Source organism: Pseudopipra pipra, chromosome 7, assembly GCF_036250125.1.
Source record: "Pseudopipra pipra isolate bDixPip1 chromosome 7, bDixPip1.hap1, whole genome shotgun sequence".
Taxonomy (NCBI): Eukaryota; Metazoa; Chordata; class Aves; order Passeriformes; family Pipridae; genus Pseudopipra; species Pseudopipra pipra.
Window position 1 is genome coordinate 28508622 of NC_087555.1, and position 20144 is coordinate 28528765.

The 20144-nt window shown below is 41.9% G+C and overlaps 1 protein-coding gene across 4 annotated transcripts in view; it reads right to left on the bottom strand.

The window, feature by feature from the left end:
* SEMA5B (semaphorin 5B) overlaps window positions 1-20144 on the bottom strand; it is a 282391-nt gene that overhangs the window by 42860 nt on the left and 219387 nt on the right. For all 4 annotated transcript variants that reach the window (XM_064661407.1, XM_064661406.1, XM_064661408.1 and 1 more), the window contains exons 12-14: window positions 17110-17317; window positions 14752-14959; window positions 204-321 (exon numbers count right to left, since the gene is read on the bottom strand). In XM_064661407.1, the coding sequence (XP_064517477.1) occupies window positions 204-321; window positions 14752-14959; window positions 17110-17317 (534 nt within the window). The remainder of the gene's footprint in view (window positions 1-203; window positions 322-14751; window positions 14960-17109; window positions 17318-20144) is intronic.

The window sequence follows — 20144 nt, forward strand, 5'->3', positions numbered from 1 at the left end:
TCTTTTGGAGCAAACAAATACATTTGGGGTCTCTCTGTTCCAAACAGGAGGCTGTGCACAAGTGTTAAGTGTGTGCCACTGCCTTCACGACAGCCAGTCCTCTTCAGGCTGCCACACACTCACTTTCCCTCTCCCTTCTACACATACACACAGACACATACACATATCAGTATATATAAAATATTTCCACTCCTTCCACTTACTGGGCATTCAGTAATATTTTGAGTCCACAGGCTCATGTTGGAGCTGTCCTCAATGGTGGTGCATCGCTTCTGCTTGCTGTCCCAGCCGCAGTAAGGGTCTCTGGCTCCTAGGCATTCCCTGCATGTGCAAAGACAAAAGATTAAAGCCCTTTAAGACTGTCTAGCTCTAAAGACATGTATTCAAGTGTAGTGCTTGTATATGACAGCTGTCAACCGCACCGAGGCTCAGCAGAAGAAACAATTTCTTCTAAGCAGAGGTTTACCTGCTTGGAACGGGAGAACAGCTGAATAGAAAGGTGATAGGACACAAAGCAAATATCACTCACAGAAGCTGTAGATTAAAAATCAGTTCACTCCTCTCCAAGGCCTAGGGAAAGAAAATGACTTTACAAATTTTAGTCAAAGAACACTTGTCATTGAGATATCTTTGTGCCCCCGTGTAATCATGCAGCAGGCCAAATCTCACACAAAGCAACCTCTGTGACTATGTTTTCTGACACTGTGTCCATCCAAAGGGGTTAGACAAGCAGAATTAGCCAATGGACCGGTAATAAAGGCTTTCTATTAGTCTTGGCCTTTGCCGGAACAATGGTTTCATTTATAATCCCAGCATCAAGATGTCAGTTTGGAAAAGTCACAGCAGAACATTATTTCTAAGCTTTTGGCTGCTTTGAACACTGCTGTATTCATTTTCCTCCTGAATCCATATTTACAGGCTAAGTGTGTGTTCCCAACATGTGAGCTGCTAAAGAAAAATAACTAGGGCTACTACTGGCACTAAACAGAGAAGGTCAGTCACAGTAGTAGTCTGTACTGACAAAATTCAGCTGTAATGGTTGTTCCCATGAGTTGCTTTCAAATTGTTAATTTTCATTGAGAAAACATAAAGGTACAAGCCACATCATGCATGTATTAGTGAAAGCCAAAGAAGAGAGGACTAAACCTAAAAAGATTCGCAACATTATTTTTAATTCAAATGATCCATTCTCTTCTATCACACAAAAGGCTGATTAGGATCTTTCAGAAAGTCCCAAATGACTTGAAAACTGCCAATTAGACAGCAGCAAGGGACCAAAGGGGAAAATTCAGTTCAAGAAGCTAAACAGGAGAGTAATAAAATGTATTCTGAGGGTAGGTATCAGCATGATAAATGAAACATCAAAAAAAAAACCCTCAAATGCAATGAGATGTGAACTGTTCCCTCCCAGAAATCTTTGAAATCCTATTAGCCTGTAATCAGCTGCAAATGAAAAAGCAAGTCCCTCACCACAGCTGAGAACACCCTATTAGTCTGTACTGACTCCACAGTGCTTTGCCCCAAAGCAACCCCCAGACTGTTTTGATGTCTGGTACCCATTGCTTTTATATATAGCTTTATACACACACACACACACATAGACACACATGTATATATTTATATTTTAATTATGAGTTTCTAGTTTGCTCTGCTCCCACATTTCTTCTGCTAAAGATTTCACACACAGAGTTGTAAGGAACATAACATATTTTTTGTGCTTTAGGAAGGTAGTTGTAATGACTCTCTCTACTATATTTTTCCTTCAACTGCTTCAGCATGCCCAGGGAAAAGGAAGAGATGATTTTACCCCAGCCTCAGGCAACAAAACATCAAATATTTGCCTAAAAAATGACTTGGGTTCCTCAGTCAAGGGACATAGAAGGGACATGTGCTGCTTTGTTCATTATTCTGGTTAAAGAGCCCTGTCCTGATCTTTTGGCACCACCCTCACCCATGAAGTGGGGCTGCTGCCACATCCAGAGCTGCCCTTGCTGTCCAGCAGCACCTCAGCAAGGGCAGCACCCAGTTCATTACGGAGCAGACACCTGGGCATCTGCTCAGCACTCAGGACTCCTGACAGCTCAGCACTTCAGGAGGAAACTGGGCAGTTTCTGGAGAGAAGAATGAGAGAAGCAGTGAATGGGATAAAAAACAAACAGGAAAAGGAGGCCCTGCTTTTAGTTAGAGAGCCTTTTGGTCAGGCTTTCAAACCTTGACACCATATACACTGTCGTTTCCAACTCCATGAAGCCATTTCGCTGGGCACCCAGCGAGCTGAGAGAGGTCATTGTAATTCATAACAGGGAAGGCTGTTGTGAGCATCACCCTATTATGATACACATTTTCTCTGAATTTAATTTATAGGAAAACATGTGCTGCATAAATTCAGGAAATAATCTCCATATGTTCTGTGCTGCAGCCCTCAGCCACTCCGCAGGCTGCAGCACATCCCAGTTAGGCACTGACCACTTTGCTGGCACTATCATAATGTGTGCGGTGGAGCTAATGTGCCACTCTTGGCTGGGAGCAGCCAGCTATGGATGCCTAACAGTGCACTCCCTGAATCACAGCTTGCGGTCCCCTGCCGCTGCCATGACCCCCAGCTGATGGGCCATCAGTAACCGAGCTGCAGAGCAGCCAGAAGGCCTGGATGATGGGCTCTGGGAAATGCCCGGCACAGCGCTTGTTGGCTGGGAGCTGCGGCCATCCCGCGCTGCGCCAGCCCTGCACTCTCTGTGTCCTGGGTGTAATGAATTCCTGCCCAGCTCGGGCTCTGCTGGGCTGTCAAAAAACGCACTCTGTAATTTAACAACCATCACAGCCCACGACTTCTCCTCATCTCATGGCAGGCCCTCAAAACCATTTGAAATCTAAAAACGAAATAGCTGTGCTGTCTGCCTCCCTTCAGGATTTGGAGCCCACTCATCTGCCTCAACTCTGGTGAGAAACCCATTATATCAGCTGACAGCGATACACTTAGGGGTGAAAAGGAATGTATTTACTTACACAAAATTTGCTCCATTTTTTCCTTTTTTTTTAGCAGGAAAAGCATTACAGTATACGTTACGCAAGAAAACAACATTTCTGGCAAATACTTTCAGTGAACACTTCAAAAGCCACTCTAATTTATATCCTTACAATATCTTTAAAATATATATCCCTATCTATGTCATTAAAAGATAAAACCACACCAGCAAACACATACCAAAATATATATGCATGCACACATGCATATCTAAATCAAAATGCTTCAGAAATACCTATCATTTGTAGTAGATCAGGCACCATGGTGTGGAAAATGTAAAGATATCACAGCATTTCCCTGTTCTTAGACACAAAATAAATTGAAATGTTTACATGTAGATACATTTTGTATTATGATACTGCTGAAAAGTCTCACACAGGCCACGGGACCTGCAGTCTCCCAGGGCAGTATGTAAATACTGTGAAATGAGATATAAAGGAGTTTATGTGCGTGAGTGAAATTCTGATGTTTCAAAGGCAATGGACTTCTTCCACTGGCTCAGTGGGGCCAAATTTCATACAATACATACAGGGAACACCTCACTTAGGTTTCCTCAGTGGCAGGCTGGGAATGCCCCAAGGAACTAACAACACACTCCCAACACAATTCACATAGGTAGAGGGAACCCATTATCCAAGATTACCTGAGCATAGCAGGTTAACACTGACTCTATTAATGCTAATGCTAGTTAATGAAATCCCACAGAGTGGGATGCTTGTAGAAGTAAGATGATGATGATGATGATGATGATAACACACGGTCCATGCCCCCAGTTTCCCTCTGGCCATCTACTCACCTTGGCACACTCAGTGAGGACTCGGAAGAATACCTCATGACATATATCTAAGAGGCTGAATTTATTATGACAGGGCATTACTATCAATAGTGATTCACTTTAATTCATTGCCTTACAATAAATGTCTTACCTGAAGCATAAAGGCCTACACTGAAAACGCTCAGTTGAAAAACAATTCCACTGGTGTCTTCTATTCAAGGTGTTTTTTTCTCAAGTTCCTTATTCTCACTTACCAAGGTCATTTGCATGAAAATAAGATCTTGCTCATAAGAGCTCACCTGCTGCCTGCTGTTTGGGAGCTGTAAGCCTCCCTGTTGTTGGCTGTTGCAATCATTTCTACAGCAGTCAGCTGGGATAACACAAAGGATTAAAATTATGCAAGAGGGGCCCTATCCAAAGACCACTGAAGTCAATGGAAACTCTTACCTATGACTCAAAAGAGTTTTTATGTGGTCTTTGACACCTGGTGTGCTGAGCCTTCACTAATAGCATGTGCTGTAAAAAACCTTCTGTTTCCAAGATGCTGGTGCTGCCTAAGATCCCTTTTTTATAATGGCTTGAATGACGTCTTCTTTCAGAATCTTCATTAAAGCTTAAACATCTGTAGTTTAAAAGTTTTCATTCTCATTTTAATTTCCTCTAAGTCTAGGTAACTTCATCTTTTGGTCATTTTTCCCTGAGAGTTAAAACTTTAGACTACATAATAAATAGATCATCAAGTCAATGGAACCAGACCCAAGATATGAGGCTTCAACAGACCAAAGGAAAGAAAGAATTACTATAAGAATTACTATAGCTTATTCCCTTTCCTACTACCAGACAGAAGGCACATAAAAATGCCATTTTGTACCAAAAGCCACAAAATTCATTCGAAATATTCACAATGAAGGACTCTGCTCTTTTCATCTGCCAGGGTGTGCTTGCTCTCCCAATTTTCAGTTCCTCTCTTTTCATTTACTTCTTTCTCCCTCCTTTTTGATGATTAAAAGCAAATAGGAATGGAATGACAGAACATGACGATGTGCAGAAGTAGGGCTCTAGACCCCAAGAAGAGAAACACCTTCCCAAACTGTATTTGCTCACAAAACCCTGCCACTAATTCAGGAGAGGGTTCTGTATTTTCACTGATGAGTTTGAAACCTGCAGCGAAGATTCTGTTTGTCAGGGAGTTACAATAACTGCCACTGTACCTAGTCCTTTAGATCCCCATGGACATCACCAGTCAGGCCATCAGAGGCACATCAGCTGGTGCAGTACAAACATTTATAAGCCTGATCCTTGACGGTACTGACCAACACTCACCTGTGCTCAGCACATCAGAAGCATGGGCAGCACAGGAGTACACCTTGCTCTTTTGGGGAATAAGACCTCAGAACTCCACACTGGTTTGTTGCACTCTTGGAACAGTTACCTGTGAGGCAACGGCCCTTTGCAAGCAATAAGGGGGTTTTAGCTGTGTCTGTTAGTTGTAAGCATGAGCCAGCGTTTGGCAGACAGGCATTTCCTGACAAGGTTAGCTTACTGTCCCACTGCTAGCAACCTGTGGAGGGGATGAACTAAACAAATAATCATATTAGCTTCCAGCCAACCAAATCATAATTACTGACAACCTCAATAGCCCGTGGAAGGAAGAGAAGACCTCTGTCTTCCCTAAAGCCAGATGGCATGAAAAGAGAAGAACAAGAATCAAAAGGATGTTTGTGGCTTAAGAAAATAAGATTAGAAAGGGGAAAAAAAGCACCAGACCTCCAATCAATCTCCCTAATTTTGATACCTTTAAAAATTCAAACTGCAGAAATGAGTTTGTGATCTGTACAAATCCATTATCTTTCCCCCTAAGAAGAGAAGCCAAGTGGAACTGAGCTGCTTTAGTCAGACGCTGGTCAAGTAGCAGCTTCATTTCTCAGTTGGTGAATGCAACATATTCCATGCCAGATGTTACTGCCCTTTCCTCAAGACAAGTAGCCACATACTTCATAAGGAATTCACATGGCTATTTGTGGAGCAGGGCACTGCTCGGGATGAGCATTCTACAGCTCACAGGTACCACCACTGTGAGGAGTACAGTTGACATTAATCTGGACAGACAAGGTTTGGTATTTTGGCATTTGATGTTGGATGCAGAGGCAGAGAAGCTGGAGGGTGTATGTGTAATTTATCACCCACACAGTGATTGCTGCTCTGCACATCATTTGTTTTGAATGCATAAATTAAAGCTATGGTGTAAAACAACCTCTAACACTGAAGTCCATTTATGAGTCAAACACATGTTACTTATTTGAAAGAAGCAGTGCACAGACAGAGGATTTTCACAGGCAGTTTCACCTAATTTTCTTTTCCACATCAGGGAGCTTGGCTTGCTAGTGTTCACCTTCTGGCCTACCATTTTCAATCGATTGAAGTTTATAGATTATGGCCTTGCACAATCTACACAACAAACTATTCCATTTCTTACTTTCTGACATCCTATTCCATCATCTTCTAGCAATAGTGACCTCTTTATTGGATAGGTATTTATTTTTATTTTTAAAGCAGTGAAATAGAACAACACTGCATTTATTCAAATATGAAGATTAATGCCATCTCTGATTAAATCTGGATTTATGTTTACATCAGTAGAGCAGATTAGTTAAAAAAAAAAAGGGTAAGTGTTCCTTCACGAACACTATTAGAAACTCTTGTCGCTGTGCCAAACAAAACTGACCTCTAATAAAAACAAAAGTACAGAGGGTCTCTGACTACCAGTGACAGGATCAGTCATCCACGAGAAAACTCGGATACTATTAAAGTCCTAATGAAAGGAATAGCCAGAAGGAATTCCTGAATGTGGGGCATGTTTGTCTGGGTTGTGAAGCACCACCATTTTAATAGCCTCAGCAGGCTTTTGAGCCTTAAGAAAACATGCTCCTCAGGGCTGCCATATGGGAAGAGGCAGAGGGGACCAGACACCCTTTTGGAAAGGCAGCTTAGGCAAATCAGTGCACTCAAGTGTTACTCCCTGCCTCTGCCCTGTGTCAGTCAGTGTCTGGAGGCGGCTGTCAGATTAAAATGTGCTCTGCTCCTGTGTTCCTGTTCTGTGGTTGCAGATCTGAGACTTCTGTGTGAACATGGCAAACTCCTGTAATCTAGTGGTGTAGGTGGAGACGGGAAAAAGGGTGGTTTAGACAAGAGCAAATCCACTGCAAGGGGCACAGACAGGTACTTTATGTAGTCTCTGCAAGATGCTGATGATTTAAGAACACAAATTATGCTAAAATGGGAACTTAGGAAGGGAAAGAAAACCGCAAAGGCAGAAAACTCAGAAAGAAGTGTGAACGATGATAAAGAAACCTGAAAACAGCCTACAGTTGACACCAGGCTGCACAAAGTAATCCATATTCAAGTAGCTCCTTTGTGAAAGTTGGATTTTGTTAAATTCCAGGTAATTATTTTCTGCTCAACAAGATGCAGATTCAACTAGACAGAGCCTTTGGAGATTAATGTATGTTGGAAAAGGCAAATAAATACTAGACCACCTACTACACTGTGAGGATCTAACACATCTCCAGTCTAATACAGGGCTATTTTAACATTCTATAAGGGGTAAAATGGTCCGTCAATGTATTCTCCACTGTTTTTTCACATGGAGTTATAAAAACACCATCAGACAAAGTCTATTCCCTTTTTAGAAAGAGATAACATCACTTTAGTAAATAGTTATTCTTGAAATCCAGCCCTACCCCTTTGCAAACTCAAGTGTTCCCACAGATCTATAATACTTGGGTATTTTGACACATAGAAGACACCAGACTGTTCAATATTATGTTTTGCTATAACCCATACATATTTTATGTATTTTTATGTACTTAAATTTTAAACTTAAACCAACAATAACAGATTTGCTCTGGCTAGATATTCCCTCCTCCCCGAACAGGAAAAATGGCACATCTCCTGATAAAAAGTTAATGATGCATCTGCAGCAATACGTTCATTGGACACATTTGTGTTTTACACTGCAAATGCTGCCTGGAAGCTTGAGACATGAAGCAAACCAGCCACAGCAGCAGTAAGACTGTAGACCCTTTCATCAGGAGCCATGTTACTGAATGTGACCTTTGCCTAGAATACAAATCTTATGACATAATAGTAGCAAATGGCAAGAATTGACAGATGCAATGGATATCTGCCCTGGGGCTTGCTGGAAGCTTTAGTTATTAATCTAGTTTGTATAACAATAGCATCAATGTCATCCTAACATAACATATTCCAAGAAAACTACCTGCTTTCCTGTCAGTTGCTACTGTGTTGAAACTAATTTCACACAGCCCACCTAGCAGGCATCAGTGGTAATGACTTTTAGACAGCACTGATCTGAGTTGGCCTAAAGCTAGACTGCTAGAGGTAAAAGGATCCGTACGCTGAACTGTTCCTAAGTCATGCTTAAAAAATAGGGAGCAAACAAAAGCCCTCGGTGTGTTCAACGTACATCCTCTCACCTAGGAAATCCAAAACCCCTCCAAACAAATTCGCAACCTAGTCATGATAGTAAGGAGACAAAAGGCAGTGAGCCCTGAAATTAGCTGATTTTGTTTGGCTTTTTCTGAAGTGACCTTCATCTGTTTCAGCAATTGTACAACTCTGGACTCTGGCTACTGCTAAGTTCCCCTTCTGTCACTGTACTGTTGCACCGTACCATTCACTCAGGGCCATTTACATAGAGCTAAAAGTGGGAGCCTATAAGTGTACAGGTTGCTTAAAATGAATGTAAAGTATGCCTTTGGTTTGAGCATTTAGAAACAAGAAAAACTGTAAAAATTCATCTGGCTGGGAACAGAGCCTCTTCTCACTCTTTCATCCTGTGTCCTCTCTCTTTTTCAGTGATGCATACACCAGAAATCTCAGCATAGGCTTATTCCTCAAACTCAGCCTCTTGCTGGTTTCCCTGCTGGCCCTGCGCTGCATTTCTCTCCTCACTGTTATTTGCGATTCCTTCATACTTAAATGCCATCTACAAAGTATGCTATTTTCTTTCTTCCATGCCATTAAAGATAATGTCAAATAAGATGAAACTAAAAACCAATCTCTCTGGCATCTCACTGGAAACATGCCCCAGCTCACTACCTTGCCGCTTACCCTTGTTTGCTTTTTTATTTTCCCCAATTTCAGACACACACGGCCACGTCCCTTTCCGAGACCATTGAAGTGAAGCACTTCAACTGTTTTTCTGAAAGCCATTTTTCTTAGACCCGTAACATTCCTTCAAATCTTAAAGGTCCATATCCTGCAAATAGTGTGGATGCACTTAACTTTACATATATAAACAGCTACATTAAAGACAATTGGAGTAACTGCCTGCTACAGCAGATGCAAATGTGTTTTCAGGCTAGAGAAAATGGTATCATTTTGTACTTCTATTTAAAGAACACAGATCCATTTCATCTACCAAACTTCATTCTTTCCAAGAGCTTTAGTGATCATGGTTCTGTTTGATGTCTTCATTCTCTGTCAGTGGGAGTCTCGCTATTTTCTTAAATGCAACCAGAATGTCAAACCAGATGTTTAGTGATTTATTCTGATGTATTATTGGATACTGTGGATAACAAAACATTGGGCTGAGCACTCTCCTTTCTGCCTATATGAAGTCTTCCAAAGCTTTTCAGCATTATTGGTGATACAATAATTAGCTAATTCCCTTAATTGTGGAGAGGCCATATAAACCAGAGCAGATGGAAACTGATGATTAAGCTTTATCACAACATTTTTGTAGTCTGTTACCTTTCCTTTTGCCTCTGTTTTTAAAAGGATATTCAATGTGCTGAATATTTTTTAAAACTCTGAGGGAGAAGGTCTTAAAAAAAAAAAATCTTGGCCAGATTTTCAACAGCCTCAGTTTAGTAAAAGGTGTTGGATTTTCAAGGTCTTTGATGAACAATCTGGCCATCAATGTCGTCTCAGTGATCTGCTGGATGCTGGGCTCCGCTGAACAACAGTGCCTCTGTTGTTCACTCCCCTACCTGTTTTAACATTTTTATCTCTCATGCTTTTCACCCAACAATAGTTCCTTGTTTGTCCTTCAAGGAATTACCATCCTTCTGATGAAGAAGTCAGGGGATTTCCAGCCCATATTCAATTCAGTCCTTCCCCAAAACTGGGAAATTTTTAGATCTCTTCCCAGACTGTATTATTTCTCCAAATAAATTCCCCAGTAATTTCACTTCTGAAATCTGGTAATCCGGTAATTCAGGTTTTACAATCCTAAATTCAAGTGCTTCATTCCTTTGTTACAGAGGATTTTGCACCATATAAGGACCAAAAAACAAAATAAACAAACAAACCCAAAGAACACACCACAAACCGAAAACAAAAAAAAAAACCCAACTAAACAACATTAACCTCCAAAGCAATCCTCCATGTGATATTTTATATCTTAGCCCCCCTAAAGCATAGTGTGGACTTGAGACTTGATACAAGGATTGTGCTTGAAGCTACAGTTGCACCTTGGAGAGACAAAGAGGGCAGAAAACTCTCTGCTTCTTTAGTTCGGCTGCTGACTCTTTTCTTCCAAAAACTCCCCAGAGCTATTTCAGGAGTTGCTCACCAATATGTACTTAGTTCTCTGATCACTGGCCCAGAGCTATTTAGAGGTGAGCTGTGTTTCTCACACAGATCTCAAGTCAGCAGATAGGACTACTTGTCAGCTGAGTCATTTCTGCCAGCTTTGCATTAAGTACCATGGCTGGAGGGGATGTGTGGCAGAATTTAGGCCAAGTAGGAGGGCAATAACTCAGCATCACTCAACAGCAAACTCCCTGCCATCATGCCAAAAACGCAGGCAAGAGTTTAAATAAGAGCATGTCATAGCTGCATGCAAGAGGTCCTGGCTCTCCCCACAGCCTCAGAAGCAGGAGGATCTACACTGGCATGAGGGTAACCTGAGGTGGCACTCACACAACCTGATGAGATGCCCGACAGAGAGAAGACAAGAAAGCCAAACAACTCACAGAACCACACTGTACATCCAAAATTGCAGCTTGCATCATGTTAACTGCAAATTTTATGCAGAAAAAATTATGGAGGGAGGAAGAAGAAAGAATGAATATCAAGATAATGTGCATTAAAATAAACTGCCCAGGACCGGAGAGCAGAAAAGGTGGATATTCAAGATACCATCTGGTCTCATTACCAAACACATTTCTTTTCCTCATTTGAATGTGTAACCAAACAATGGCTACAAAATCACTCCAGGGCAGCCCCAGGGTTTCTGTCTGCTCAGAGGCCCATGATCCTGATGCTGCAAAGGGGCAACACAAAGAAATCATGAAGTGTTCCCTGCAACAATCAGCTTCATTTTCCTATCTGTCTGATTGCAATTGCTAAAAAATGAATAATTGCACCCCAGCCTCTGAAAAAATTACTAAACTACCCCTAAAGATACACCCCACCTGAAAATAATGCAACAGATATCTGAGGATCCTCGCCTCTCTGAAATTCAGATTCAGGATTTTGTTCAGGCACATTCCAGAGATATGGTGATAAAGCAGCAATACCGGTTCTTCAAATATGCCTCCTCAAAGCTTGGGGGCAACTTGAAGTAAAAAAATCCAAGCTCATTTGAAAACTGCTGGGAGGTTAAAAAGATTTCAAAACCATGCAAAATTCAGCATCAAGCAAAGCCAAGCTACCACCCAGCAAAGCAACCCTCAAAACATGCTGCAATTTCGAAGGGCTTGTAGGTTGTGTTTGCATTGGACATCTTTCTAAGAGTCTCCAGCAAGAGAGGGGAACATCAGCACTGAAGACCGCAGGAAAGACAGACACCAGGAAAACATATGCACAAGGCAAGGTCCCTGCAGCCAAGTCCTGCCTGTAAATCTGGGCAGCTGACATTACAGATGTCTAGTTGACGTTACAGATGTCTTCCCGTTGCCCTGTTGCTAAGAATGGCTGTTCTGAGAAGACAGATTGAGACAGGTCAGTGAGTACACACAAAATACTGCTCAGACACCTAGAAATATACCAGGTCAACAAACTACATCAAGACATGGGGCTGAGTTACTGGTCACCATTTAAGAGATCAAATTGGTGCCGTGTCAATAAACAAATAGTAAAGGAGATGGCAGAAATCCTTAGCCCTTTCCATCTCTTCCCTTTGCTGCTTTTTCTTTTCTGCCCCAATTCTGAGCCTTGGTACGAAGCCCCTAGGTTTCAAAGCAGCACAGCAGCAAGGATCGCTGGAGGGAATCAGTGGTGGGGTCAAATTTCTCTGGATACATGATTGCCTGTTCCAGGGAGGAGGGAGAAGGCAGGGTGAACGAAAGAGCTCTGTAGCAGCAATCAAAAACCCACAGCAGCCCCCAGGGCGTAAAAGGCTAAAAAGTTTCCTGATAACATAAGGCAGAGCCTAAAACAAACAATGTTGTGGTATTCCTGCCTGGCAGGCACAAATTCTCTCCGTCACCTCCAAGCTTCCAGAGCTCCCATCAAAACAATTACATTATAAAAACTGCTGAAACCAGAGCTTTTCAAGGAGGCCAGTCACGAAGTCACTGCACAAGGAAAAAGTAAGCAGGGAGTGTTGCAGAGGTGGGAACCCTTCTTCCTGTGGTGGCTGCATATTGGCGTGTATTAAACACAGACACAACAATAAGCAATAAATCACAGCCCAGGAGAAGTGCCAGGTGGAATGCACTGGAGGAAATTAAAATATCCTTCTTGATATTGTTCAGTATTGAAAGAAATACAAAGGAGGTCAAGTTGACTTATCACCTACATAGCCAGGATGCTAAGGGGAGAAAGGGTTTCAACATTTGCAGAGAAAAATTTGCAAACAAAACCAAACCTTAGCTTTAAATATAATAATAATATCACAATCATCCTTTCAAACAAATAAATAAATAATGACCTTCTTTGGCTTTCCTATGTTTTCTTCTTTTTTCCTTCCTTTTTTCAAATGCACAGTCCCTCTTACAAGGGACCTATAGGGTGAAGGATCCTCTGCAATGCACACAAATACACTAGCTGGCCAGCACCCAAATTCAGCAAATTCTGACCTCCCACATCTCATCCCACTATACTGTTAGGAGACCCTATCTCAGGTACTTTGGTATTGCCCAGAGACTGGCTTATATTGCCTAAAAGTATCATGAAACTAGTCAGCGGAGGCAAAATTTGAGTCTCTGTGCCCTAAAGAACTGGGCTGCTTTCTTATTTCACTGAAAAGTGCCTCCAGAAAGTTTGTTTTGGAAAAAACCAGCATTGGTACACAAGCTTCCCAGTAATTTCAGCCGGGACTTAGTGCTATACGATGCATAAAGCTGAGGCTGCTTTTGGTCACCAGCAGGCAAGAGAAGGTTTTCGTTTTGCTGAGATAAGCTTCTACAAGTAGGGGGCTGCTCTGCAGCCTCCAGGTTCTAAATATATTGCTCCTGCGAGGCACCCCCACCCGTCTGCTCTCCAGGCACTGCTTTTTCCCTGCTTGCTCCTTTTTAAGGCAATTCAGCAAACCTCCACCATTTGAGCTTTAACGGAAGTGTCATGCAAAGTATTCAGGCAGGCTGAAAATGGGACACCATCTATAAATTACCAGAAAGCTGAACTCAAGATTAGCAAAAGAAAGAAAAGGAAGAACTCGTTTGTCTTGAAACTGGATCACATAAATGTATACACACATAAATATTCTCAAACTGAAACTCTCCAGGACAGCCCAAAGAGGACAGCTGTTATGTTCTACCTTTTAAAATCTCTGCTTTTAAGGGCTGAGGACAGGATGGCATTTTCCAGCTGTGATTCTCTTTCTCTTACTAAACACTTTTGTGTCCATCTCTGTATCAGCAACTAAACCTTTACACATTAAACACTTCTGTGTCAAGATTCAATAATGACCAAGTTATATTTTCTGAAAGGGATAATTAAGAGGTTCAGTGAAAACAGAAAGTGCTGTCATTTTTATATTTAGACATGCATGAATTTAGTACAAGCTGATAAACTCTACTTGTTGAAAATAAAATTATGGTGACATTTTCTATATCAGTTTTTTTGGCAAGACAGGGACATCTTGCAGTAGGCCATGGAAGAGGGAATCTGTTTAGAGGTTGCTAACAAAATCCTTCTTCTAGTCTAGCACGGAGGACATCAGTTTCACACAAAACTCTCATCAAGGAAAGCAAGGCAAGAGCATGAGAGGAGAAGGAGAACTATTTTCAAGAGACGTAAACAAGCAGTTGCCTGCTGCAGATCACACTACATGCTCAGTGAGGTTATTTAAGCATCTGTCTCAATCAATTGGTATCACTCTTTCACCTGCTTAAATGGAGGGGTGCCATTTGGATGCAAAAACCTTCTCCTCACACTTCTGGGTGGAAAACTGCTCTGGAGCCAGGGCTGACAATTAAAAAAAGGCATTTTTCCTACTCCCTTTAAAAGGTACAATCAAGGCACAGAATCTCTCCAGGTGTAAGAGGTGTCACACATAGTTGAGATGAGCTATTGATTTCCAAAAGCAATAACAAGCTGCCACACAGCCCAGCCCTGCCTCATCATATGTTTGAGAGGTGATCACTCAGATAAGCAAGAAAAGGCTGGCTGCAACCCAAATTCAGAAACCTTCAACCCTACTGCCAACAAGAACCACCAGCAAAACACATGGACTTAATAAAAGCAACACTGAAATATCGCGTTTTTTTTTAAAAAGAAATAAATATTGTAAGGGCTTCCTCGGTATACATACAATTAATTTCTGATGAGGACTAATTAATATTTACCAAAAAAACACTGCTTATCCTCATTGCTCCTGTCATGAATGTATCTGTCAGGAGATACACTTTAGCAGTGTCTTTTGTCTCTTAGAGATGAAAAAAAAAGCCTTCTGAACCGAATCAGACTGGAATATGTTTCCCTGGTGCTTTCCTTTTTAACCTGAAGTGGGATATATCAGAGCTGTAAATTTACTTACCCTTCTGTTCTGTACATGGAGCATCTCTCCAGAGGAATTTTTAGCACTCCATTATTTAAGCCCACAAAGAGCGACCTGTCGCTGTGCAGGATTTGGAGACTCTTGATTGCTTCCCGTTGTCCATCAGGGAGGATCTGCATTTCCTCCAAATAACAACTCCTTAGGCTCCTGTTAGTGGTAGAAAGGGCCTTCAAGATGGTGCCATACTCTAATAGAACAAGAAACAATGCACAAGTAAATCTTAGAGGCACTGACTTTATTTCATACCTGCCCAAAGAGTGAAATATTGATGTCATCTTTACAGAGCTGCTTTAAACCTAGTTCTGGGTCACCTGCTGCCCATGGTAGAGAGTGGGAGCTACATCATTACAATACTCAGCAGAAAACACCTGAGAATGCATTTTAGTGGGAACTCAGAAGAATGTGAACCATCTGGAGAGTGAGCACCTGGCAATATTTCCCAGTTGGAGCACTGAAGCAGAGGAGTCTGGTCCCATTACCTGTGAGTTACATAGCAAGGTGACCTAAGATTGCCGGGATCACTTCTGGTGCCTTGAGTCTGTATTTCTATTGGTTTATGGAGCAGATCGGTGTGGTTTGATGCCATGACAAATGACAACAGATGCAGCAGCCCTGCTGGAAATCCCTGAGGCCTCTGTAATGACTGCATGGGTCATGGACCTAATTGATCCTCTTCCTGGCAGAAGCAATCCTGCCAGCTTGACAAGGGAATGAGAACTGCATACACAGAAACATACATGTTTGTGTTCACAGTGCTCTTAACTAAGCAATTTAAAGATCTCCTAAACTGTGGGAGGTTAATGCTGGGGAAAAGGGGACAACCACAACATTTTTCATTAAAACCCCCAAGAGGTCTGTCAACCCTGATTGTTCCTGAAGCTTAATCTCTCTGTCCTGATAACTTCTGCATTGGTGTCAAACCTTAGCAATTTTCAGTGGTGGGGTTGGCTGCCATGTGAAGTTTCTCTTTCACTTAGGAGGGCCTTATGTGTGGAACAAGACTGAAATCCAAGTCTAGGCTTGGTTTGTCTCAGGACTGGTTTTGTGTTCAGGGCTACCTCTGGGCAGGGCTGTCTCTACTGAAGCATTTCACTGGTTTAAATGTTTCCAGCAGACCTTCCTCGTCAGTCACCACTAGCCAGGGCCAGAAACAAACGCAAATAAGGAGGTAAGGTAATGGCAGTGGACCTTTCTACACTAATGATATGAAGCAGAAACTATTTCATCTTTCTCCCAGGCTTTGTAGCTTGGACTCCTCACTTTATATATCAGGATAGCAAAATGGCAGAACCATGTTGTATTTCCATTTAAGTACAGTCTTCTCATCATAATCAATGTCTGTGGAGGCTTCCACAGTGAGAGTGTTGCTAGAACACATCCAAGATGATCACTTTGAAATAAGTGGTGGTAAAAGTTAGATAAATTATGACATAGTCCTGAAGGTCCATTCTCCTGAACATGAGAATGAGGCAATGACTCTGCATTCAGATGTGAGATTAAACTAACACTTATGGAGGCAATCCATCTTATTCTAAAGTCAAAGCTTCTGCAATAGAGGATAACAACATTATACCCATGAGGCTGGCCATATGCTCTGATTAATCAAACTATTTAATTTAACCTCTATCATTAGTATGAATATGGGCTAAGATAACCATTTATAACACTTTGTCCTTCTTCAGCATCTTTCATTTATCCAAGATATCTGTGCTTTTCAGAAGAGGAAATGTGTCCTGCTAATTAGAGGATAGCAGTTGAAATCAAGAGACTAAATCATATACTTAATTCTACCACTGGCTCGCTATGCTACCACAAAAAAAGCACTTGCTTCAGCTTCCCTATCTGCACTACACTTCAGTGCATGCCCATTCCCAAAAACACTGGGAGTCATACACCAGTAGGTACGTGGAAGTGCAGAGAAAGACATAATTAAAACCCTGGGCAAGCTTGGAGGCTAAGCATTATTATTGCTTACTCAAGAGATGAGAATGTCATAGCACAGAGAAGCAACTTACAGGTGTGAAACCACAGAGCATTCCAGCGACCTCTGCTCTTTCCCCACTGTTATGTATTAGCCTGAGTAGTTAAAACATGTTTTTATAAGACGGAGAGAAATGTTGTTCTTAAACACAATGTAGATTTATGGTCTGATCACTTGGGACTGTGCCTCAAGTCCTCCATCCTGCTTTTAATTTACTCAGGCAAACTAACTTCCATGCAGTTTTGTGCCAAAATCATACTGAATGACAAGTCTGTAAGGACATCACGACTGGGCTCCCAGGGCCGCTAGGTCTACAGGCAAGTGGAGGGAACTGTCTCAAGCCCTGATACCCTTACCTGTTCCAATATACATCACGTGGTAGAGAGTATCCTTCCCCTGAACAATATCAACCACCAGTTTGGAAAATCGAATGCTGTCCTGAGTCACGTAGGGATCTACAGTCACCGGCTGCACGACATCATTCATCAGGAACAGGCGCTGTGCATCCTGCAGGACTCTCTCCGTCAGGTTCTCATTAGGGCTGTCATCATTCAGCGTCCCACACTAAATATGGAAGATTGAACTTCAGCAAATGCATTTTCTCCCCACTCCAATATGGAAACTCATGTCCTGTAGATTTCCTGGGGAGATGGGTCTGTGTAAGGGTCACAGGATCAGGCCCATAGCCTGATCATAGGTCCTTAGCCTAGATTTGGCCTTTAACCCACTCTTTAAAAATGTTTCTCCCAGCTTGTCCACTGACCAGCAATGTGGAGTTTCATTCCCTTGTGATACCCTCAGGCAGCACACCAGAAGGGCAAAAGGTATTAGCAAACCAGGGAGAAAAAGAAAGAATTAAAACTAGCTGTAGAAAGATTTAAAGCTAGCAGTGGGGAGAAAGTTTTTGTGGTGATAAATCCTTGAAGCATTTCAAATAATCTTCAGACTCTACCTGGCATCTCAATCTGTACAACGAACAAAAAATGGAGTTTAAAAAACCTGAAAATGTATTTGTTTTGCATCAAAGAACCAAACATGCCACACTGCTTTTCTTTGATCCCTTTTGAACAGACCCCCCCACTTCCATCTGATTCAAGGCAAGTTATCCACTACCTCCTCCCTCCCTGCATACAGCTCTTCTGTCCTCACAGAAAGCTGTGTCCACCCATCCTCCAGCACCAAGGGGTGCACTGAAATAGGACTCAATTCCTCCTCCAACCAGATTAGAGGGGAAGAAGAGAGCTCATCTTGTGTCTTTCAAACACCAGCGTAAGTCCTGCCTGGTGGATTGTGCATTTTAAAGCCTGAGTTTCTATCTTAAAATCTCTAGAATTCAGCATTTTCAAAAGCCAGTGCAAGTTTCATGTCAGTAGCCACGGCTGAATCTCACTCTTCCCCACAATGTCATGCATGGTGGGCAGAAAATTTATTACTCCAAAAGGCAGCTGGGTGACTGGTTATTTATCTTGCCCAAGACCATGGGAGTCCGTGGTACAACCAGAAATCCTGCCAACTCCCATACTCAGTACATGAATAACTTCATTTCTCACTAACTGAGTAACTAACACCTGAGTAATTTCACTAGAAAAAGATCCCACAAATTTATTTTTCTTCATTTTGGGTCCAGATGTTTGGGCTTTCCTTGGAAGTCAGAATACTGAGAATTAAGATGTTGATTTACAGCACTCCAGCTACAGTGTAAAAATTTCCCATGTCCATACTCTTGATGTGCATCACAGCAACTCTTTGCAGTACAGCTGCCTTTCCCAAGTGCACCACACAGACCTTCTCTTACTATGTGCTAAAATGAGTTGTCAGGAATTTAGCACACATTTACACAATAAATACGGATCTCAATGTCTGGTGTACTAAGCCCTACAATATTTTGGAGGTTGTGTAAACTAGGAGAACAGAATTATACTAATTCTCACCACCTATGAACGTGGTCACTTTTTAATCAACTTGAGCATCTTCCTAAGTAGCCAAACTAAAGAAACATCAGTATGTTTTTGATGTGTCCTCAGGTAGGTTTTAATGCTTTTTTCTACTGCAAGAGTCTTTTTTTAGTTCATGACTCATCCCACATTCTAAAGAGTTTTTAGATCTCTCTCTTCTGCTGTATCCTTTACTCCTTCTGGTTCTCACTACTGTCTTGCTTTGGATGCTTTTCTCCCCACTCACTTTCCTTTCTAGAGTACCACCTAAAAGGAGTCCTAGTGGCAGGAATGTCATTGTTGGTTTTGTTTTCTGTTCTCAACAAGTCACAGATAATCCTTTTGGTCTACTGGCAGATCATGTGCTGACACAGCATCCCCCTAGTTTGGTTTTATTTTGTTTTGTTCTAATTTCCTGATTATCTGCACTGTCCTGATCCTCTGTATCCTTCAGTATTTCTCCTTCCTTTCCACAAGAAAAAAAATTCTGGCATGCTTCCTTCATCTTCCTTTGTGAACACTGAGGCAAAAAACTAATTTAATTTTTTTGCAATATCTACCTCTTCTGTCACTAAATTACCCTTGTCATCTCCTAAAGGCCCCTCACTGACCTCTTGTTCCTTCTGTACTTGAAAAACATCTTAATATCTTCTTGCAATCTTCCTTTTGTCTGCCACATACCTCCTTTTCCTTTCCTTATTTTCCTCTGACCCTTTTCTTTCATCTTGCTGCTGCAATCTTTACACTCCACATTTTATCTGATACTTCTTACTACATGGAAATGCTTTCCAAAGTCCTTTTTTATTCCTTCTGGGTTATGTGAGGGACAGAAAGTCCTTGATTCTCAGCTAGCCTTAATATTCCCTTTAAACTAAAAAACAAAACAAAACAATAACAACAAAAACCCCCACACAAGACCAAACAAACATACAACACAAACAACAAAAAAGCCTTGCCACGTTTGGCATGGCTCAGCCTTCAGAAAAGTTTTTTTATTGGTTTTTGAGTGCATCAAGATGAGAGGGTGATCAAGAGTCCAAACCTGTCCCACCTTTTAAGTGCAGAAGCCCTCAGTCAGGTGCCATGAGGGAATTCAGGGGCAGAAATTAGGTTCCTCAGCAGGAAGAAAAGCCTGTCCCTGCCTGCAGCAGAGACATGCCTCCCATCTGCTCTTGCTGTGATTTCAGGTGACTGCAGACTTCCTTTTGGAAGGTCCCTGACATCACCAGCTTGAAGGCAGATGGCACTTGCAGGCAGCCACAGCACCTTTGCCATAGTAAAGGAGAGCCAGATTCTTACAATCAGGATGAAAGGATTTACCATGGGGAAGCAAGGACAGGAATACAAGTTCATCCTCCCTAGGATTCCTCAGATGTAAAGGGACTGAGCTCTAAAATGGGCTCATGCTTCAGAAGACTGAAGTTTGCTGGGGCTGTCACACACACACTCTGCACCGC